General features: G+C 42.4%; 1 protein-coding gene across 1 annotated transcript in view; it reads left to right on the forward strand.

Annotated features, from left to right (window-relative positions):
* The first annotated feature begins 7,683 nt into the window (after positions 1-7,683).
* Positions 7,684-21,371, forward strand: part of LOC125763088 (secreted protein C-like) — a 62,323-nt gene continuing 48,635 nt past the window's right edge. The window contains exon 1 of the mRNA XM_049425903.1: positions 7,684-9,890. Coding sequence (XP_049281860.1) covers positions 9,395-9,890 — 496 coding nt within the window. The 5' untranslated portion in view covers positions 7,684-9,394. The remainder of the gene's footprint in view (positions 9,891-21,371) is intronic.

Consider the following 21,371-nt stretch of genomic DNA (forward strand, 5'->3'; position numbering starts at 1 on the left):
ATCTTATCTTGAGGTATTTAACGGATTATCATGGTCCGATATTTACGTTCGAATACGCTTCCACGTTCGAAGGTGTCATGCGATATTTTTACACCCGATAGTCACCTTGATTCTTTGAACAAAAATATTGTTAAAACTGCGCAAATTGTGCATCCCGTAAACCGGCTGTAAAACTGATAAGGATGACACACGAATCGGAATCAGAAAGAATCTAACCCAGCGGGCGTGGGAAAGTAAAATACGTGCTCTAATCGTTTCAAGCACAAATTGTTTTGCAACGTCAATACTGATGGTACAAATTTAAAGGTTCAGCGCACTCCATTCGCTTAAGGACATATCCATAAATTCGTACCGGAAGATGCGTTTTTGCTTCCGCTCACGCGTATACTAATTATTACGCAGCTATTTATTGCTGTTGAGGAAGGAAGGAACCGTTTCTTTAAGCTCCTCTGGCCCATCTCTCACTCGTTCCAACCCTACCTAACAATCCGATGGAACGGATTCCGAACGTTGATAAGCGCGTCTAATGGCACGTTTGGCTGATCGTGTTAACCGCAACTGTTTTGCTTTATTTCACACTAGCAATAATTGGACGGTGAATCAAACTCCTACAAGTGTGCAATAATGTGTAGCGTATGGGTGTTGTTTTGCAAAAAACAACAACGATTTGTTTGTTTGTTTTTTCGTAGCAGTCACTCGCCAAGCACAAATGACGAAATGATTAGACTACGAAGCTACAGGAAAAAAGGTAATAAAAAAGTCTACATTAGAATATAAGTATTAGTAACGATGATATGTATTCCTCTATCAAACTAAACAAAAGAATAGAAGATGATAAGAAACTAACACGATCGTCACGATATCGAATGTGACCTTAAACTCACGGAACGTCAACATGTTTACAACACGCAGTGTAACACTTTTTTCCGGACCCATTTTGCTGTCATGGGTTGGGTTTCCTCTTAACCGCAGTTCAATTATACGCGCGACAGACTGACCTCGACAACATGTTGATCTTTACCGACATGGCAAAACGCAGGCTAAAACTTCTGGAAGATGAGCATCAGCCTTTTCTATCCTTATCAGATCGTTGGCTGGTTGATGGCGTCCGATTTAGGGTGGTTGTGGTTATGGGAGATTTTAAAACGTAATTACGCATTATTAATTGGGTATTTTCAACATCTGGGAAATATAATAATTACACTATGATGCTTAAATATCTGCACTTAAATATTGGGTAAATCTGAAACTAATTTTCTAACCTCAATAATTTGTTAAAACTGAACGAAAGATGTAGAATATTTATCGCGGAGATTCATCGTGATCGAAGTTCAGAGTGCTTTTCAGAATTTCATGAACTTCAAAGGAACTCCCAAGAATCTCTGGACGTGCATCAATGTTTGAAGATTCTTACAATTCTGAAGTCTCCGGAATCTCTTAAAAGAATTGATTGGATGTAATATTTAAGTTGTTAGCTTCCGTTTATGATGACACATTCGCCTTGTTGCATTAAGAAGCAATAGACACTCTCGAGAATTCACTCACTTTCATAGGGATTCGCTTTTCAAAAAGAAAGACCCGCCTAGTAAGACACCTGTCTTGAGGTGACACCACACTTAAGTTACTGGCCGATTTGGGGAAGCATTTGCATACTAAACTCTCCTCAAGTCGTTGGACGTATTACCGACGCACCAGCCAAGGTATTAGACGTCAGTAAAGGGACAATATAAACTTAGAACTTAGAAACTTAGGGGCGGTCTGGTGGTGCATGTGATAAACGGCGCCAGTCCACACGGCCGGACCGGGTTCAAATCCCATCCGGACCGTCCCCCCGTAGCATGGACTGACTATTCGGCTACGTGGTAAAAATAAGTCTAGTAAGCCAGAAATGGCCGGCGTGACCTGTAAGGTCGTTAAGCCAAGAAGAAGAAGAAACTTAGAAATGTCCGTTTTTACCTATAAAAAACAGATATTTCTATGACCTTGAGCATCGGGAAAAATTAGAACCCTTATTTATTCCCTTAACGTATTTCCTAATGTACTCTTGTGCTCTTATACTCAATATCATGCACTTTTGTATCACTGACCTAGATACGGCTTATACCTATCATCGCATGTATGAGGTCACTAGGAAGATTTCACAACTAAAAAACAAAACGTCCATTACTCAGGTGATGAAAAATATCTTTTATCACAAAGTCACATGATCGCTCCTGTTTGCAACGAACAACACAATCAATTATTAAGGTATAAGGTCCACAATAGATAAGCCCAACAGAGTTGCGCCGCAAAATTCTATTCCCAGGCGTTTGAAAACGTTGCTGACACACCTCTAATCTATAACTTCGGGGAATAAAAATTGGATTACTACAGCCACGTAATGTCAGCAGAGAGATAGAGAGAACTTTGATGCCCATGTGTGAACCCCGTCCGTTGTAATACGATCCGAAGGTTCACCAACCTAGCTACACTTATAAAAATGCATACAAACCAAGTTGTTGGCCACCTGCATGCATGCATCCATTGCCATTCGCTGGATGCATATAAACATAACCGCTCGTCCATAACCGACGCATCGGTACGACAAAAAGGAATGGAGTTTTTGCAGGCAATGGACGTGGGTGATTTCATCAAAACTCTGATTTCGGTCGTTCTTGGGGGATTTTGCGTTCCAGCGGACTAAGTTTCAATCCACTCGATGTGCACAATTCATCACCGTAAACTATTAACCTAATTTTTTGGTTTCCCTTTCTGTAAGGGAAAATTTTCTTTCATCCATTCTGTTGGCACTTATAGAAAGGGTGGTTTGTGTTTAAATATGGGAATTATGTCGAAAAAAATTAGAATAGATATTTTCAGGAGACTCATTCTATTAGACATCTTATCTTAGAACTATTTTAAATTATTTATTCTTCGTGTGCTTTTTGTTCCAATTTCTGTATGTGTCCCCAGACAAACGGTCACTTCATCAATTTTTTATTTCATCAAACTTTTGTTTTAAAATTATTATCAACTTTCCAACACTCAACACTCGATGAGTCGGACTGCATCTGCTAATATTGAAATCGAACCGTCAGCAAATGCCTACCGAAACCGTGCGCTTCACCACGGCCAATGAAGCGATGATTTGTTTAATGTTGTCGGCACCTCCCAAGAAGGCGAAACAGCCCTCCCGCCTCGGTGGTTGAGATTTTCGGTTGAATTATTGCTTCCTACTGCCGAAAAAAAAAACTGCTGACACAAATGCCGACCAACCTCAAGTGAACGGGCCAAACGAATCATTCAACCAGCATCATCATAACGATACTTCATGGGGTAAAGAGGTATCCCCCATCAACTGGTGCAAGGGTGGAGGACATGGTGTGGTTCGGCACGGTTGAAAGTGATCCCCAGCAGAAGCAAAACCGAACAAATATTCAAACACATATCAGACTGGAGCTGCTGCTCGAGCTCACTGATCGCGAATCCGATCCTTCACTGATGCGTACGACATGGCGCTAATACGTCACTTTCATTGCGGTTATGCTGCCTGTTTGGTGAATATTTTTTTCCATTTGTTTGGTTCCGCCAGGTTTTGTTCTGGTGCATGTTTTTGCCGTGGTTTTGCTGCTACTATGCCGGATCACTTCATCATCAGGGGCAGAGATTCGGGCCACCGGCAAAAGCGCACACATATGGTTACCATTTGACGGGACTGTCATTTAAATTATCATAAATCGGATCGAATTTCTTTCCCACTGTGTGCAAAAGTGGAGAATCGGGAAGGAAGAAGGAAGAAGCGAAGTTAAAAACTCGGACGTACCGCAACCGATGCAATATGCTGCGAGAGTTTGTGTTGCTTTTGCTGTTTTATTATGCATGCTTAAAATTCTACTGTCAAGAAGAAGAAAAAAAGCACACCCGAAACTACCGATTTTTGTCCCATTTCAATTGCATGAAAAGTAGCAAACATTTGGTGTTTCGAGTTTTGCTTTCTCTGTTTGCTAAGCTGCTGGTTTTTTTTTAAATGTTGGGCATGATTTTTTCATCCTTATGTTTCTTTCCCTTGGAACACAAGTGCACTTCAGCTTTGCAAATAAAGCTTCGACGGCAATCGATCCTCGATCGACAGAACGTACGGAAGTGGCATAAGATAAAGGACAGCAAAGATAGAAAACGATGCAGAACGAAGAAAACAACAAGAGTAAGAAGAGATTGGGAGTGAAACAAGAAGAAGAAGAAACGGCGCATACACACACAACAAATAAAATCCAAATTACTTTGCCGTCCTGCGGACTGGAAGGATCGATTCGGTAGAAAGGGAAAGAAGAAACCGAAACAAAAACAAAACAGTGCTAAAAAGAAACGCAACAAACCCACATGAAACGTTCATTCTGCTTTTTGCTGTCCGTACCAAAAGCGTATGCGTAGACATACGTTTTGTGCAGAAAAGATGTGCGGAAATGAGGAAATAAGAATTAATAAAAGAAAGAAGAAAAAAAAAGAACAAAATGATGAGCAAAAACATAAGCAAAAAAACCTTTCAAAAAGCAAAAGAAAACAAGCAGAAAACATGCAAACAAATGTGAAAGAAAAGAAGAACTTGCACAAAAAGCAAAAAACCAAAACCATCAAAAATATAAGATCGAACGAATTGAGAATTGGGGGAAAAAGAGAACGAAAGAGAATAAACCTTACAGTGGGGGAAAGATAGAAAAGGAGCAAACAATCACACACTGCACCACACTTGTAAAGGGAAGTTTTTGGTCAAACTGTGTTCGTATCTTTGCCTCGCCACCATTCGTAGTGGATGGATTCGCGGTGCAAAGTGCTGCCCCCGGTGCAGTCGAATGCAAACTCAATCCACACAATGCACCTCGTTCTTGGTGTTTGAGTACCTACCAAAAAGCGAAAGCCAAACGGGAAAGGACACGCTGGATAACAACCTGATGGTGCGCAGTAAAGGGATAAGGGCGAGCGGGATATGGGGAGGTGGTATGAGGGAGGTTTTGATGCACCAGGGCTGGTACCCAAAAATCGTTCCCTTTTTACTCGATTTTTTTTTTCTTCTTTCCAACACCACCTTACCGGAGATCGGATAAAACGCACGCATACAAGCGCAACCGATTGAAGGGGGGGTTTTAAGCAAAACCGATCCAAAATCATCGAACTCGAATGGAAAACTCGATGGTTACAGGTTTCTGTGTGTATGTGTGTTTTTTTTACTCTTTCGAGATCTTTTCTTCCCTCAATCCATCCCTCAATCGAGGGCAATTTTCGTTCTTCCTTCGCGCGCTTATAAGCGAATGGACCCGCCTCAGCTAGAGATGGACGTCCGTCCGTCTTTCCACCATCACCCTGTCCTTTCATTTCATTTGCTCCTTCTCTATTCATTTATCTTCGTCTCATCCCGTACCATTTGAGTCTTTCGTTTCGTTTTGGGAGAAGGTTTTTTTGTGTTGTTTTTCTTATTCTACTCTTGCACCTTCTTGTGCCCGTGCGGGACCCGATCGATGTACTTCCACCGTACAGGAACAGAACACTGCACGTGTGTGTATATTTTTATGGACACATGATGCCACATGATGTGCCCAGTTCGCAAGGGTTCGGTGCATCATCATCATCATCATCATCCTGGAGCAGGCAAGGAACCGTTCTGGATGTGAAATAAATGAACGACTGAAAGAAAGAAAAAAAAAGACTCAAATCCTCTTTTTACACCCATTTGGCGGTGTTAAGGAAGCTACAACGAGCTAGGCAAATGAATCTGTCTTTTCTCGAAACGATTCCTTTTTTTTTGGTTGTTTATTTATGTTTTATCCTCTTCATTGGTGTCTCCCTAAACAGTGCACCGTATTTGAGCTGTGTTCCTGGTTTATTTTTATCCGCAAAGCAACAACAAAAAAAGTGCAACACTTCATTCGCATGCAACACGCTTCTTCTCGCGCGTTTGTAAATATTATGATTCGCTTTGGAGTCGATCATCGTTTTTTTTTGTCAGTTTGAAATGGGGGAAACGCCGGAATCGGTTCCGCGGATTCCGTTTCGGAATCCTGCTGCTGACCTGGAATTATGGCACGTTTGCGTGTAAATATAAATATCCAACCAACAGCATGATCGTCTTCAACCCCAGCAGCAGGTTCTTATTAATGCGAAGGGATCGTAACCATGATGGACCATGAACAGAAGGGCAGAACAACGCAAACACCGGGATTGTCATCGGGAATATTAGAGATGTGCAAGAGAACATTCGTTTTGTGCCCTTTATGCCTAATGCCCAATGGTGAATATTATTTTTGCACATCGTAGCAAGAATGTAGCATCGTGTGAAGATTCTTCCGCTTCGCTGTCGTGTGCGGTACAGCGAATGTGGCATAAATTAGGAGGTTTATCGTTCATGTTTCTGTGATGTAATGGGATGTAAATTTAGCACCACACAAACTGTCCGTACAACTTCTTTTGTAATATTTCAGTGCAGTTTGCTTCGGTTTTTCTTTTATTCGCTTGGTAGCATGTTTATAGATACATTAGGTTTAATATTGTTTGACACTAATTGACGGATGGGATAAGAAACATATATCCTCTTCGCAGATGGTCATTACTCATTGTGTTTATTACATTCGAATCTTTTTACTGTTTAATGTTTCCGTTTTTTTTATTTTGTTCATGAAAAACCTTCCATTAAAAATATATTTTTTTTTCTCAACTGACACCTTAACGAAAGATCATACTTTTGGATATCGAATGCCATCATCTTCCAGGGGTTCGGCTTCGGAAAAATGTTCTCATTCTGGAACCCACAACCCCGGGAGCAACCATTTTACGATCGCGACATTAGAAATATTATTTTTCAATCATTAATACGTAGAGCTAATAGGATTATGTTTCCTCTCATAAATGGGGCTTTATGTTTATGGAGGTATTTTTCTTCCCTTGTGTTGCTGTTACTCGAGTTACCATTCTGACCGACACCTTTACCAACGTTAAACAACGACTCACTGTCCATTAAGGTTTTATTGGTCGGTGCGCCAGGGGTTTGACGATATCAAAGGGTCAACCCTTATCGAGCAGGATCATCTAGTACGTTAAACGATTCGTTAGTTTAACCTTCGAACTGTACATGAAAACTTTAAAATACAGCCTTTACCATTCCTTAAGGGTAACTTAACTCACCCTACGTGTGGATAAGGTACGGAAGGTTCTTATCTTACGCCATACGCAAACAGTGGCCCCGAAGAAGACAAGCCTCCACATTGATGATCCTGACTAGGCTCGCGTAATCGTGTAACGACAGGAACGGTCCGTATTGCATCATTCATCTCACAACGGTGGATTGTTGATGTGGGCTTTTGAGGGTGTCCCACACACAGAACCATGCTCCATCTGCTTCGATACGAGCTGAATAAAATATCTCCCCCGAGAGTAAAAATTTAAAAGGGCAACTCTCCCCAATAGTGAGAAGAAACGATTCACTTGTGAGCGAAATGATCGCAAGTACGAATCTCACACACTTCCATCCACTGTTGCTCCGTACGTCACCGTTTCTTTGTTATCCGTCATCGAGCCATCGGAGATGCGGTGCGTTTTATTCACTTACATACACATAAAAAAATGCGCACACACATGCATGGACCGCGTATACCGCGGTATCGATGAAATCAGATAAACGTACGCGATCGAGCGATCGTAGTGTGCGAGTGTGTACAGTAATGTACATGACGGTTGCCCTTTTGTGTGCGAGCGATAAGATTTGTTGGATGTTTTTCATACGAAGCAAAATAAATTACAATTTTATTATCGCACATATTTAGTTTACTAAAATCATTGACCAAACAAAGTATAAAACATGGTAATTTACTGTTTTTTTTATTCTTGTCTGAAAAGTTTTTGAACCGTAATACTAAACAAAATAAAATCAATCTAAATGCTTGAGATTAAAAAATAAATTTTATTAATGTTATTCATAATTTAATCGTACAGCAATGTTTCGCTTGCTGCTGTACGCACTCGACGATCAGGTTTTGTTCGGTGTACAGTGCGCTACCGTGAGATGAAAAGAAATCATACGAGTGAGAGCGAGTAAGAGAATACCGCTCTGCTCCCACTCGCTCACACTCACGCTCACTTACGATTTGTTGTTGTGCGTTCTCACTTGCACACACACGGCCGATCAGTGCGAGCGTCTTATCTCGTCCGGTGTGTAGTGCAGCAGAACAAGAGAGGAGCGACGTTGCCAGTTCTATCGTTATTTATTTTTTATCTCTCTGTCTCCCACACACACACACACTCACACAAAAAACACCACCGTCGTGCAGGCTCCGCTTGCGTTTTTTTTAGTTCTTGCTTGCGTGTGAGTGTTCCTTCTTTTGCTGTGTGTGCGATCGCAACGAGCAAGTGAACAGCGCACTGAATGCAGCAAGCAAAGCAGCAGGACCGCATTTGTATAGGAGTTGCACAGCGCGTCGGACGCACTACCCGGAGAGACCAGCGCACCTACCTGGGCTGCTAAGAAAGGGACTCGGCATACACATTTGCTCGCATTTTGGACGCCATCACCAACGTTACTGCGTGTGTTCCGTGGCCACAGTGCCAAACGAGTGTAAAGTGTGTGTGTGTTGCGTAGCCTGCAGAGCCTAATCTTGTGCCGTGGCAGTACCGTTTTCGAAACGTTTTCTACCAGAAGATTGTGCGAAACGAACCAAAACGACTAAGAACGATCGAATATCGAACGAAAAATTTAAGTGTGCCTTTTTGTTTTGTGTGTCTTCCTGAGAGTTCTAAAGTCTGGTACCGATATCAGATAAGTGTATGCAGTTGCTGCAGGAATAAAAACAAAGTAAGTGAGACAAAAATCTGACCCTTCGACACCTTTCCCCACGAGAAAGGGTTAATCGTGTGCATTGCGTCAGTGTGATATTGTGCAAGTGCAAGTGAGCCCGCCCGAACCGGCCCACTAATAAACATCAATTGAGGGTGCAACAGCCGACTTGTTGCAAGTGCAATCAACAATTGACAGCAATTGAAAGTGGCTTGCAGCGCGCATCCTCCAGCGTGGATAAGCCAACGTGCCGACAGTGACGACCCGATACCGATGAAGATGCCATTTATGTCGATCTTTCTCGAGAGTCCTGATTGATAAGAGTTTGAAAGGAGAAGAGTGAAAGAGGAGAAGAGTTCTGTTTGTAACTGTGCCACTGTACTGAACAGCACATCACCTGTGCCGGAGGTGAAATATTCTGTCTAAATCTCGACTAACTACTGCCAATCACCGTGGCCAAAGTGTTACAAGTGTTCACGTAACGATTAAGTGATTTGAGGTAGACCAAAGACAAGGAAAATATAAGAAAAAACGAAACAAAACAACTCAACCCAAGAAAGTGCTAGTGACTCCGTGTTGGTGTGCGTGTAGTTCGTAATGGCCAAACCGTTTATGCTGCCTGAATCCGGCCCAGGCGGAGGATCATCTTCGTCTGGTGCGGGTCCTCCCACAAATGCACCATCCAACTCCAGCACCGGTGCTGGCAGCACGGCGCCCAACACTCCGGCACCGATCGGCACTGGCAGTGCCGCCAGTGTCAATGGTTCAGGTGCTCCCGGGCATATACCGTCGGCACCAATCCCCGTGGCCGGTACTAATTCGTCCCAGCAGTATCATCTGCAGCAGCTGCACCATCATCACCAGCAGCTGCAGCAGCACTACCAATCCTACCAAGGATGGCATGGGGCACTGCTGACCGTGCCCGGGTCATCGGTCATCGGTGGCAGTCTGCCGGTCGAATCGCATCTGATGATGCCAATGACTCCGCCGGCCAGTGGATTTGCTACGGCCGTTCAGACACCTCAGATGGCACCGGTCAATGAGCAGTTGGTGCAGGCCCTGTACGAGGCCATCCATCGCTGTTCACTGGGAGGTAAGTGGCCGATCTTGATGTTCGACTTTGTCGTCCTTTAGGTTTTTTTTAAATCCCTGTATTGCATCTACCTCTATGCGTGACTCGTGGCGTGTGTGAAACTAATCGTTCAAGTCGACGCGAATGAAAGTGAAAAAAGTTGTTTGATTCGTGGCGTGACGGCGCTGGGTCGTTGCCTGTTGTCTGTGGTCGATGCGGTCGAGACTCAATGTCGAGTGATGGAAGAATTTACGATGACGCGTACACTATTGCGCATACTGTCGTAATGGTTCTCTTAGATTAACTTACGATCATCCTCGGATTGTTTTATCAGAGATAAATCCAAGATTTGAATTCTTGAAGTGCTATTCTTTCTTGAGAACAATGTTTATTTGAAGTTCTCTGGGAACAGTAAGCCTGTACTTAAATAGTACAAATAGACCGCAACACATGATAAGAGATGTGTGTCGTTCTAGATCTCATGTCTTGACTTGACGGCAGAAGATGTTCAGAATTCTAGAAATAAAATCATATAATGGCTATAGTTCTCGGGAAATAGTCCTGAGGAACAGAACTCAGCTCTATTGGTTAGATTTACTTATTTGAGATGTAAGATCTCAAATAGCTTTCTTCTTGTTGATTCAGACATATAATGACACAATAGTCTGATTCATCTAACTATTAATGTACAGATGAAAATCGACTCACAACATTCAGTGTATTTGAACCGAACGAAGCCAAGAGATAAAGCCTTAAATTTAAAAGTTTAAGGACTCTCTCAGAAACATCAAGTTTGTTTTGCAATACATTCAGATGTATAAAATATCGATTCTTATCTCTATCTTTATCATCAAATGAGTAAAAAATTGAAGCTTCCTGTATTAATCAATGTCTAATGGGTATACATGGAAAATCAATTTCCTCACACAATGAATGCAACCATTCGGGGTTTTTTTAATTTTAAGTAATCGATAAGTGATTACATTTTCACCCCGCTTACAAGCAGTCATCTAATCACTTACATGCACTTTACATGACGCTCATTACACAATCAGCAACTGTCCTAGCTTCCATAAACATTTGATGAAAGGTGAATTCTAGATCCGTGTACTTCCTTTCCAATTACGATGACATGCATCGAGAGCGGAGCTCTAATGCATTTTCCATTCAATCCTCTCCTAATGAAATTAATCATATTTTGCGCTGTTCTAAATATGCCATATAAACACGCAACGGACGTATATGCAGTTCCGGTAACTGGGTCGCTTTATGACTGATTGGTTACCTTTCAGCGTCCGATAGTTTGATGAATTAATCGTCCAAATGTGAATGTGTGGGTACGAGGTGCTGCTGCTCCACACTGGTTCTGCGTTCGTTTCGATGAGCGATTGGTAATTTTGGGTGACAGTTTTATTTGCCCTTCGTGTTTGCAACCATTTTCCCGCCACACTCACGCGCGGGTGTAATCGTTTTTTTTACGATCGCTTCCCGACTCCTACTTTAAGTGATTAGCGTTTTCCAATGCAAACAAACCGCCCGTCTGGGTCTGGCGTAAGATGCATTTCAATCAGACGAGAATTTAGTCCACTAGACCAAACGGGGGGGATTGTGGCGAGTTGCGAACGAAACGATTTCAAGATTCAAGCTTCATTCAACCAGTTCAACACTGGATGGCGAGATGCGTTACATGCGGGGGTTCAGATAAGGAAGGTGATCAGGGGTGGTGTATCAGTACCAACACACATCAAGCTCATAATATGCTAATTTATTCGCCTTTGTCCTGCTCGCGTACCAGGATCAGTTTCATTCGCCTTTTGGGTTGGTGGCGTGTGATGTTTTACGACTAATTTAACGTTGCGCTTGCGTGCTTGTTTCAACGCTCTGGGCGAAAGCTAGGAAGCAAGAATAGAAAAAAAATGCATCACAACATCATCATACCCGTTACATAAATATTTATATTAGCCTATCAATCTTCTATTAACTAATTGAACAGTTGACTTGACTTTTGCGCTTGATGTGACGTTAGCGGGCGACTCGTTTGGAGGGCATTTTGAGATGGTTCTTGTGTGTGTGTTTTTTTCTTATTCCGTTGTGCGCTCCGGTAATCAGAAATTATGTCCCCAAATGGTCAAGTAGCATTTTGTTTCCTTTTTACGATCATTGCTGAAGGTTTCCTATTCGGTGTACAAAACGTTCCCTTAGGGTTACAATTTTTTATAGCTGCTTTTATCGCTCTTCAAGAGTTTTGATTCTTGACAACCGTCTTCGATTCTGAGCTTCACGAGTCTCATTAGGACCGCCCGTTACATCTCGTGCATGTCCATGTTGTAGAACGGCTAGGGTTATCGCTTCTAACAGCACAGAGATAGATCAGATTACGTCCCCGGACGGCAACTTGCCGTCGAGCTGTCTGACTCTTAGCATGTAACGCAACGCATAACGCTAACGCTAAACGAGGGTTTGGTGCGGACTTTTCAAGGCTAACGGCATCGATCAGGTTTTGTGAACATATTTTATACTTGGGCGCACACACACGCACGCAAGCTAAAGAACTAGATGCATTTTCTTTCTTCCTTCCGGAGTGTTGCATAGACGATTGCAATTTGCATTTCCTATGCTGTAATCAACCACCCGTTCGCATGTAGACGAGTATTGATGGTATTTAAATTTCGATAACTATACGGGCTGATGACGTAAAATGGAAGGTAAAAAAATGCATACGGCGCTCTTTGTTGCAGTTCCAATGCACAACCTCTCAACCACGTGCGCAGAGTACGGTTGACGCGGGTCTTTGCTTTGTTTTGCTCTCGCTCTCACTGTGCGAAGTTGCGAAATCGAATCGAACAGCGGTTGTGACGACGGTAACGCCTTTCGACGACGGTTTGCTGACGGCTCACAATCTCAAGTGGGTTCCGGATTGTCGTAGGCAATCGCTTAGCTAGTTGAAAGTGAAGAACTATTTGCTTTTGATAGCTGCAGCGGAAGCGTGCACTGTTTGCTTCCGTTAGGAATGTTTCCATTCCAGTTTGGGGAATGTTTTTTAAAGTGCCTCAAAGTTCTTTGCAGAGTTTCAGCATTGTAGACGAGATGTCTATAATTCTTAAGGTCAGCAAAGTGATTCAGTATGGTTTGGGTATTAAAAATAATGGCAGAAACCTTGACCTGCAGCACAACATAACGATGTGTGGACATGTTTCAAGTGTTTCCTTATCAAGTGATTTAATTTAACCTGCAAGATCTCTAGAATCCAATATCTCGAAGAATTATGATTCTACTCTATTCGGTTCTTTATTCTACGCAAAATAAATTACTCAAAATTCGAATAGCAAATTTCTGGTTCCGAAGCAAAGCGTTCGCGGATGGAAAAAGCGAATAAACATTGAAATAAATATTCATGGCAAGGGAAGCTCGTTCGATAAACAAAACCGATTGGTAAACGAATGAAGAACAAAAAACCACCAACACTGCACACAGAATCAATCATCGGACTGAGTCGAATCGAGTCAGTCGGTCAGATTGTTGCGAGACAAATTTGCTTGCCTTTCCCATCACTCGAGTCTTCGAGTCTTCAAGTCGCCATTCCGGGCACACGCCCGTGTCAAGATCTGGTACACAAACAATTTAACTGCCCACTACCACCGTTGCTGGCTAAATATTGCGCATGGTGAAAGGAGAAAATATTTATTTACGTTTGTTCCATCCATCCATCCATCCATCCATCTGTCCATCAACGTTCTGATGAAAAATGTGCTTTTATGAAGAGCAACTGCACTGTGCGTATTGGTCTTTTTCTGGTAGCTCTTTAGAGACTTGTATCGGAACGATCCCTAGCGACAAGTGTCATGCGGCGGAGGTAAAACCGAATGCTTCGGTGTGGGAAGATTAATGATTCAATCCACACACACACAGCATGATCGGTGGCAAAGAGCAAAGATGTATTTTTTCTTCTTCTAATATTTGCTTTTTGGGATGTTCTTTTTTTTCGCCTTCTGAAAGAAGTTCTCTTCTTTCATGCAAACGGTTCCTTTAGCAGTGTACTCGAGGAGATAAAGCGAAAAGGAATTACTGTTTGAGCAAAAAAAAAAAAAACAAAATTCTTGGGTCACATCAAGCATCGAAATATGCCAAAATGTGACACCCCAAGCCATCGAAACGCATCGATCCGCATCGATCTGCAACGGAAAGGAATGATTGAAGGAATTTTCCCGGAATTGCTCGGTCCGTCTTGCATGTCACTCATCGCTTAGATGTATGCTATTTGTTTTTGTTTTGCATGTTAAACCACCCTACCCCACTCCTTTTCCCACCCCACCCTCCTAGAACATGGGTGTGAAATGTGAGACATTAGTTTAGATTTGTTTCTGGTAGAAGCGGAGATCCGAGGCCAAACCATCGTTTGCCGTCCAAAGTGGGAATGGGTTTCGTGCGTGACGGCGAGAAAGGAAAACAAATCAATAACTAGATGAGTGAGTGTAGCAACACACCACACCATGTTCAGGGGATTCTACACACCGTGACGCGAAAGTAAAACTTTAATGATTTTCATTCATTACCAAAGCTCGTCATTGGGTTCCCCATCTAGACGTACGACATGGTAGTTAGACGTTGATGAGATGTTCAGGAAATACGGGGTTGCGCCGAAGACACGCTCGTGATCAATTGTTGCTTTCTTCTCGGTGACATTGAAACTCGTGAAGGCAAATGGGTAAATTGGATCTCGGGCGTTGTTTTTGTGCCTCCACGCAATAACGATAATTAACGCATAAATTATCTAAGGCACAGCAACAAATTGATCTGTTTAGAACGAACGTGTGCCGGGGGTTGGGGAACAAATCGGTCGTCTCCAACTTCCCATCTTTTTTCAGTCAACCCGAATGGGGAAGGGAGAAAATCAATTCATGCAACGGTCAATTTAAATTAACAACACAAGCACCAGCAACTGCAACTGTAAATGAATTCGTTAATGTCCATCACATTACCCAAACACAAAGACATCGCCCAAGCGCATCTTTCACACATAGGTGGTAGAGGACACGCTAATCGATTTCTCACAACATCGACGGTGTGGAAAACGTCTCCCTCCTCCTCCGGAGAAATGGAGATTCCCAAAAATTGAATTTCCAGCTCTATTTGAGTGTTGGAAAATTTAATCGTTTCCCCCTATTTGCCTTCTGCAATGGGTTAGCAAGCTTTTAAGCGGCGGGCGAGAGTTCTAGGTTTTTAACCTCTTTTTTCTTTACGTTTGAAAGTCTAAGAAGACAGTCTTGGTTTGCCAATGGATCGATCGGTTTGAAAAATTTACACCGTCACTGTCAAAATTTCGTCTACAAAATCAAGCAATCATCGTTTGCTTTTTTTTCCTTCTCCGTCTGTTGGATGCTGCGTCATTCAATGTCGAAGAAAGTTTAGTGCCGAGCACGTTCTACAGGAACGTCAAGAAGAAACCTATGTAACGCCAAAACGAGCCCCCAAAAGAAACTTGTACCTTTTGCTGTGGCACTTTTTCGGACGATTCTGGAGCTTACAAGTTCACTGATTCCATTTACGAGTTTATTGGTTCTTTTCGACAAAAACCCCTATTCTACACGGCATTTCGGAATCGAAAAACTCATTTTCATGTTCGTGTTTCCTACCTTTTAGGTACGTCGTGGAAAACATGCCTACGTCATGTTATAATTTTCTTTTAAATTATCTCCCAACCTAAGGGGTGATAAAATAAATTCTACTTTCATTATGTTAATATTTCAATTTTTGAGCTCCACTGCACCATTTTTATGCGAACGTCGTTTGCGTTTGCTGAGGAGGAAATTTAAACGAGCGGCACGTGTCGTGAATCAGAAACCTCTGCAAGTTCATCTCACCCTCAGATCATGTGTGAATGTTAAGTGTGAGCAGCTCACTAACGAGAGCTAACGCTCACTGCTCATCACTTTCATCCGGTGAGTAAACTACACGGGACGCGCATCGGACAAGTGACAAGACTAGTTTGTTGTTCTTGGACAAACATCTTATGGACGTACCTTTCTTCGCACTCCACTCTTTTGCTTCCCGCTCCAATCGCGATGATCCACAACCGTCGATGTGATTCATCCCTTGTCAAGTGAGGCGCGTGTTCGATCGTTTCTCACCCGATCTTCCAACCCTCCTCCCAGCCGAGATCAGCTTCAAAGATCGATTTTGTTTCCGCTTGTTGGTGCCGCTGGATAAACTTTAGAATTTTTTTTTGTTCCCACCGAGACACATACTCCCCGGGGTTCATGCTATATTGCACCCTTATTGTGCCGATCTGTTTATTGCGTTGTTTTGCGATGCAATGTAACGGCAATCTAGAAGAGTTTATTTTTTTCATTACTCATCGGTCTGATCAACATCCATGAGCCATTTTTTTTACAATGGGGAAAAGGAATGCATTTTCTTCCACCATTTTATCTTGCTCACTGAGGAGGAATAAAGATTTTCGTGAGAAATGCAGCAAGCATCTGCCAAGCATTTACCTGTTGAGGCAACACTGAAATAAATTCAACATTCCGACCGGTGCATGAGCATCTTGGCTACCCTTTCACCAATTTTTTTTACAGCAAAGAGCAGTAAGCTGCATTTGGCTGGCTTTACAACTGATTTATACAGTTTCGGATTAAAAGCTCGTTCGGTGTATGAATCATGCAAAACGCTCGGTGTAGCGTCAGTAATCAAATGCAACCGTATCGATGTGAACCATACATCCGCCGACCGAGAAAGGTGCATCAAACATGCAAACCTGCCCCTCCCCACCCCCTCCCTTTATGCAGCCTGCACGATGCACCAACAAAAGACACTTTTATTGCATACCGCGCCTTCTTATGCCGGGCCGGTGTTGTGTTGTGGTGCCAGCGTTACCTTTTTTTGAGAAGATTTGCAATGAAGCGTAAAATTACAACCATACGATGGGGTGTTGCTTCCTTTTGGCAATAAAGCGCCAAAGCGGTAAATGTAAATCCCGATTCCCACGGGATCGATTGGCATATTTTGCTAGCTGTCGGTTTTCACAAAATCCGACGGGGCATGTTCAAATATTTTAGTGTTATAAATTTAATTTAGACTTTAGTAATAAACGTCGCGGAAAGCTGATTTAACGCTTGCTCGTTCTAATTTGCTAACGAGAAGAACAGTTGCACAATCCTCAACATTCGGTTCCCGTCTTAAACAGGTTCACAAAACGCTTTAACACCTTTTGCCAGCGCGGTACAAAGCTGGTGCCGGAAGGCAACATCCCAATCTAACCTTCACGCAGCTGTGCACATGCACTTGAACCTGTGCAACAGTGGCCTAGCGGAGAAATGGTGGAACAGTATGGACGAGAGTCACCCACGACGTCGCTCGTGTGTCGTTCAGAAAGAAGCGAATGTCAATGCAATTGCGCTTATCTTTCCTTTGCCACTGCACACCTTTACCCAGGCGCCTTAAAGGCAGTCCGGTGCTAATTAAAACACACTCTTTGGCCAGGTTTGTAGCAGAATGCATTTTGCGGAAAAGTAAGACCTCCAGGCCCGGTCGGACACTGTATCGGGCGATGCCGTTGGGGTACGGTTATTTTAATTACTTTTCTATGCCTACTGCCGGCGGAGGATGTGTTAATGACCGGCTAACCATAAAAGGAATTCTTTTGTTCACGGTTCGTTGGGAAAGTGGTTTGCAGTGGCCAGTTTTGCAAAATGGAACCAAGGGTAAAGAGAAGTGTGAGAGTTCTAGAATTCTAGAATCAGATCTTAAAAGACAATTCAGTAAAGCAGTAAAACTTTCATGAATTTCTGATGATTGAATTATTTGAATAATTATCTTGGAATTTAAAAAAAAGATTAAACTTACCAATGAATTCTAGAGTGTCTAAAGTGCATTAACAATTTTTATTTCCAACGCACACCGCTAATTAGCTCATACGAAGCCGGCCACCGTTTCATATTGCGAACGGAATGGTGAGAACAAACAAAGGATCAATCACTCATTCGCTAATGCTTCTGTCGGTACCATATTTACCTTTTTCCCTCATCACACCGAACGACTTCAACCGAGTGACACAGCTTGCTCTATACACCGGTGCTAAAGCGGGCTCTCTAATCTACTGTGGACTACCGTTTTTGACGAGTGATTAGTGCGGATTTCCTTTGCCGAGTGTGGCTAGGTCAGCGAAAAAGCGCTGGTTCCCGCGTGTTAAGCTTCTAATATCTGGTGGCATATTTTCATGCGTCATACACATACCAGACTTCCGCATTTCCATGGCCATCCGTGGCTTAATCCTTCGCGTAGTACATTCCGAGCGCCGCGGTTTGATGCTTGATTCTAACGCCACCGGTTTTGGAATGGAGGTTTTCCTTAAGTGGCCAAACATGCCAAACACCATAACCGAAACATAACCCGGACGGACGTCGTACGCGTGCATCGATCGAACTTGACATTGACAACTCTTTCTATGCTGCGGTTCGTGGACGCGAGACATCGCCGTTGGTTTTTTTTTCGTGTTCGCAGACAGCAATATCTCCGCCTTGAAGATCAATCAGTCGGGTGCATCCTTAAATGGTATCGAGTGCATGTGTTTTTCCTTCTTCTTTTTTCGATCATTGCACACGATCATTGCGAACGCGCTTATCGGGTACGATTTTGCTCCGTTAATGGTGGTGTAAAAACCGTTTTAATTAACCAACCCTGCTGGTGCACGGATGCTGATACCGTTCCGTGAGTGAACCGAAAAAGGGGTTCGTGTGGAGATGTTCCTTTCAAGTGTTTCGTTCGACCTCAGACACTTGACCCGTTGTGAACTGCTACCGTGTGGAACGGAATCCTTCCGTGACAAATTTAAAAAGGTTCATTAGCGAACGGTTAGACATTTGTTCTCAGGAGAAGTAGAATGAATCACAAGATTCATTGAAGATTGTTTTTTTTTAATAGGTAGTTGGATTTCACATGATTTATTTTAATTTTTGTACTCATATACACAGTATTTAGGATTGAAATTATTTATAATAAAATCGCCAGTATAAAGCTTTTAATAATTATAATCAAATAATGCAGAAATGTTTGAAAATCATCTTTCAGGAATTTAATTAATAATTCTCATAAATAAATATTTAAAATTGAAGAAAATTCTTGATTTTACTCAAATTCAAATCTATGACACTTCAACATTAAATCTTTAAAGTTGCGTTACCATTTTAAACATCCTAGAAACAGATGCAGCAGAAGACACTTTGATGCATTAGCATACGGTTGCATCAGTGCATCAAGTTCAGTACACTTTAAACACAGAAATAGACAGATTGAAACAGAAAGGACCGTGCCCAGGGTGGTAAATATGATTCATGCCGATTCGATGCGCTTCGGACGGTGGTTTGCATCAATTATTTACAGTTGCCAGCACGTACAACCACACACTGGTACATCAACCCCTTCAATCTCTCTCTCTCCTACGCTACCCAAAGGTGCAAGAAAACACATTCCCACCCATCGGAAGGGAAACCAATCTTCTAATGCTTCCGGTTCGATGTCCGGCGTCAGTCTGTCTGATCGTGCTTTTGTGTGGGGAGCGGGATCGCCATCACTTCGATACAGGCGCAAATGATGTTGCTGTGATGCTGTGAAGCTTACTATTCAGCGACATGTTAATTACCTAATTAATTGCCACCCGGTTCGGCCGGAGTGAAGTTAGTGTGTGAATGCAGTCGAATCGAATTGGGCGCGAGAAGTGATAAGAAGAGGGTTTTTGGCGTGTAGAGGACATCCTTTTGGGAAATTCAGTTGCGATGAGGAAAATGCACACCAGTAATGCAACATGCGGTAGCACTGCTTTAGGTGTAAATCATATTTAATGAGCGTCCGTCGAGAATCTCGCATCGGATATGAACTGTGAACCAACGGTGTAGCCACCTGGAATGTCCAGTTTCCAGTTCTCGGCATTCTCGTTAATCGATGGAGTGGTGAATTATGACACCGTGGGCATCGGATCGATTAGTAAATGAAGTTCGCTCGGTTGGAAAACTTTGCTTCAGTAAACAAAGCGATGGACCGGGTGGTCAGCATATAGGCGGAAGAACTGGGCAGGTGGAAGGGTCAGGAAATGACAATTTAAACGGTGCATGATCTATGACCGAAGCGCGACTCGACCGAATCGTAACAGAGTTGGGAGAATCAAACCACACCAACACTTGCAGATAAGTGTGTGTTTGAGTGGAAATATGACTCACAGTGACTCCGTTTTGCGGTTTGCTTTGCCACCGTAACACCTCTGTCTCAACCCCACTTGGATGGAAGTAACACTTGCACCGTTGCGTTAGGTTCCGGCACCAATGTTTCTTTGTTGCACCGGTTTGTCGGTTTTGGTGAGGAATTTGTTCGTTGTTTTTTTTTTATTATGTTCTCTCCCTTTGCCTCACTTTATCTTTCCATTATTGACTGTATCGGGCTGTGTACCGGTGCTGTGGTGGAACTATTTTTCCGCACAAGTAAGCTCGAAACACCCGGCTAAACAGTCGGCGGATCGTTTACAGGCGTGCTAAAGTTAATTGTGGAACCCCACCACAAAGCAATCGTTTTTGATGCCCTTTTTTCAAACACCCCCTTTTTGATAGCCCCATACCCAAACGGGGGTGGCTGCTAATCGTGCACACTGTGAAAGAACTCAACAGAAATTGAAGTGGATAAACTGTACTCGTATGCAGTTTTGGAGCGTACGGATTGGATCTATTGGAAGTTCCAAAAATATCGATATATTCCAATATATCGAGTAAAGTACCGACTATGCTTACCTAGGTTATTTTCTAACTGATAAGCTCAGATGAGTTCCTCAGATGGTTCCATGATTTCGATCAAATATTTATTTCCAAATTTTACATTTTGGTTTCCAAGAAATCTTTAGTCGTCGAGATTCTAGAGATTATTTTGTGACGAGATGCATAGAAATATATTTGAGGCCTTTCGTATTAAAGTTTTGTACAAGTTTTGTAGGAAGTTTAATATTGGAAACAGTATAAGTACCGTTACTAAGCTCGAGATCAGTTTCTCAGATATCTCGATAGCAAAGGAAGTTCCATAACTCTAAACATCCTATGGATATTATTTGTTTTTATTTCCCAAATACCTATCATGCTAAGGCAACCGTAAACTTCATTTAATGTCTAAATAGCTAAATGCCTAAGTCCCAATCTTGAATTCCCTTTATCGTTATTAAGTGCTCTGATAACTTCAAAGTTTAAAAAAAATATAGTAAACCTGTAAAATGAAGATTCCACTGATATTGAAGTCTCTAATCACTAGTACTTTGAGAAATAGATTTATTGAGGATTTTACAAAACAAAAAAGCATGTTTAGCATCATGCTGGGTTAGGTTATTCAAATCTTAGCCGTGGACAGGAACTTATTTTGATAATAAACAGTAATAAACGAATCCATAAAACTACCTTGATCCGCACGTGTAATCAAACGCATCACCAGAATTACCCAATAACCTTAATCGAACGTGATTAGCATATAGCT

The sequence above is a fragment of the Anopheles funestus genome, chromosome 2RL (genome assembly GCF_943734845.2).
Source record: "Anopheles funestus chromosome 2RL, idAnoFuneDA-416_04, whole genome shotgun sequence".
Classification (NCBI taxonomy): domain Eukaryota; kingdom Metazoa; phylum Arthropoda; class Insecta; order Diptera; family Culicidae; genus Anopheles; species Anopheles funestus.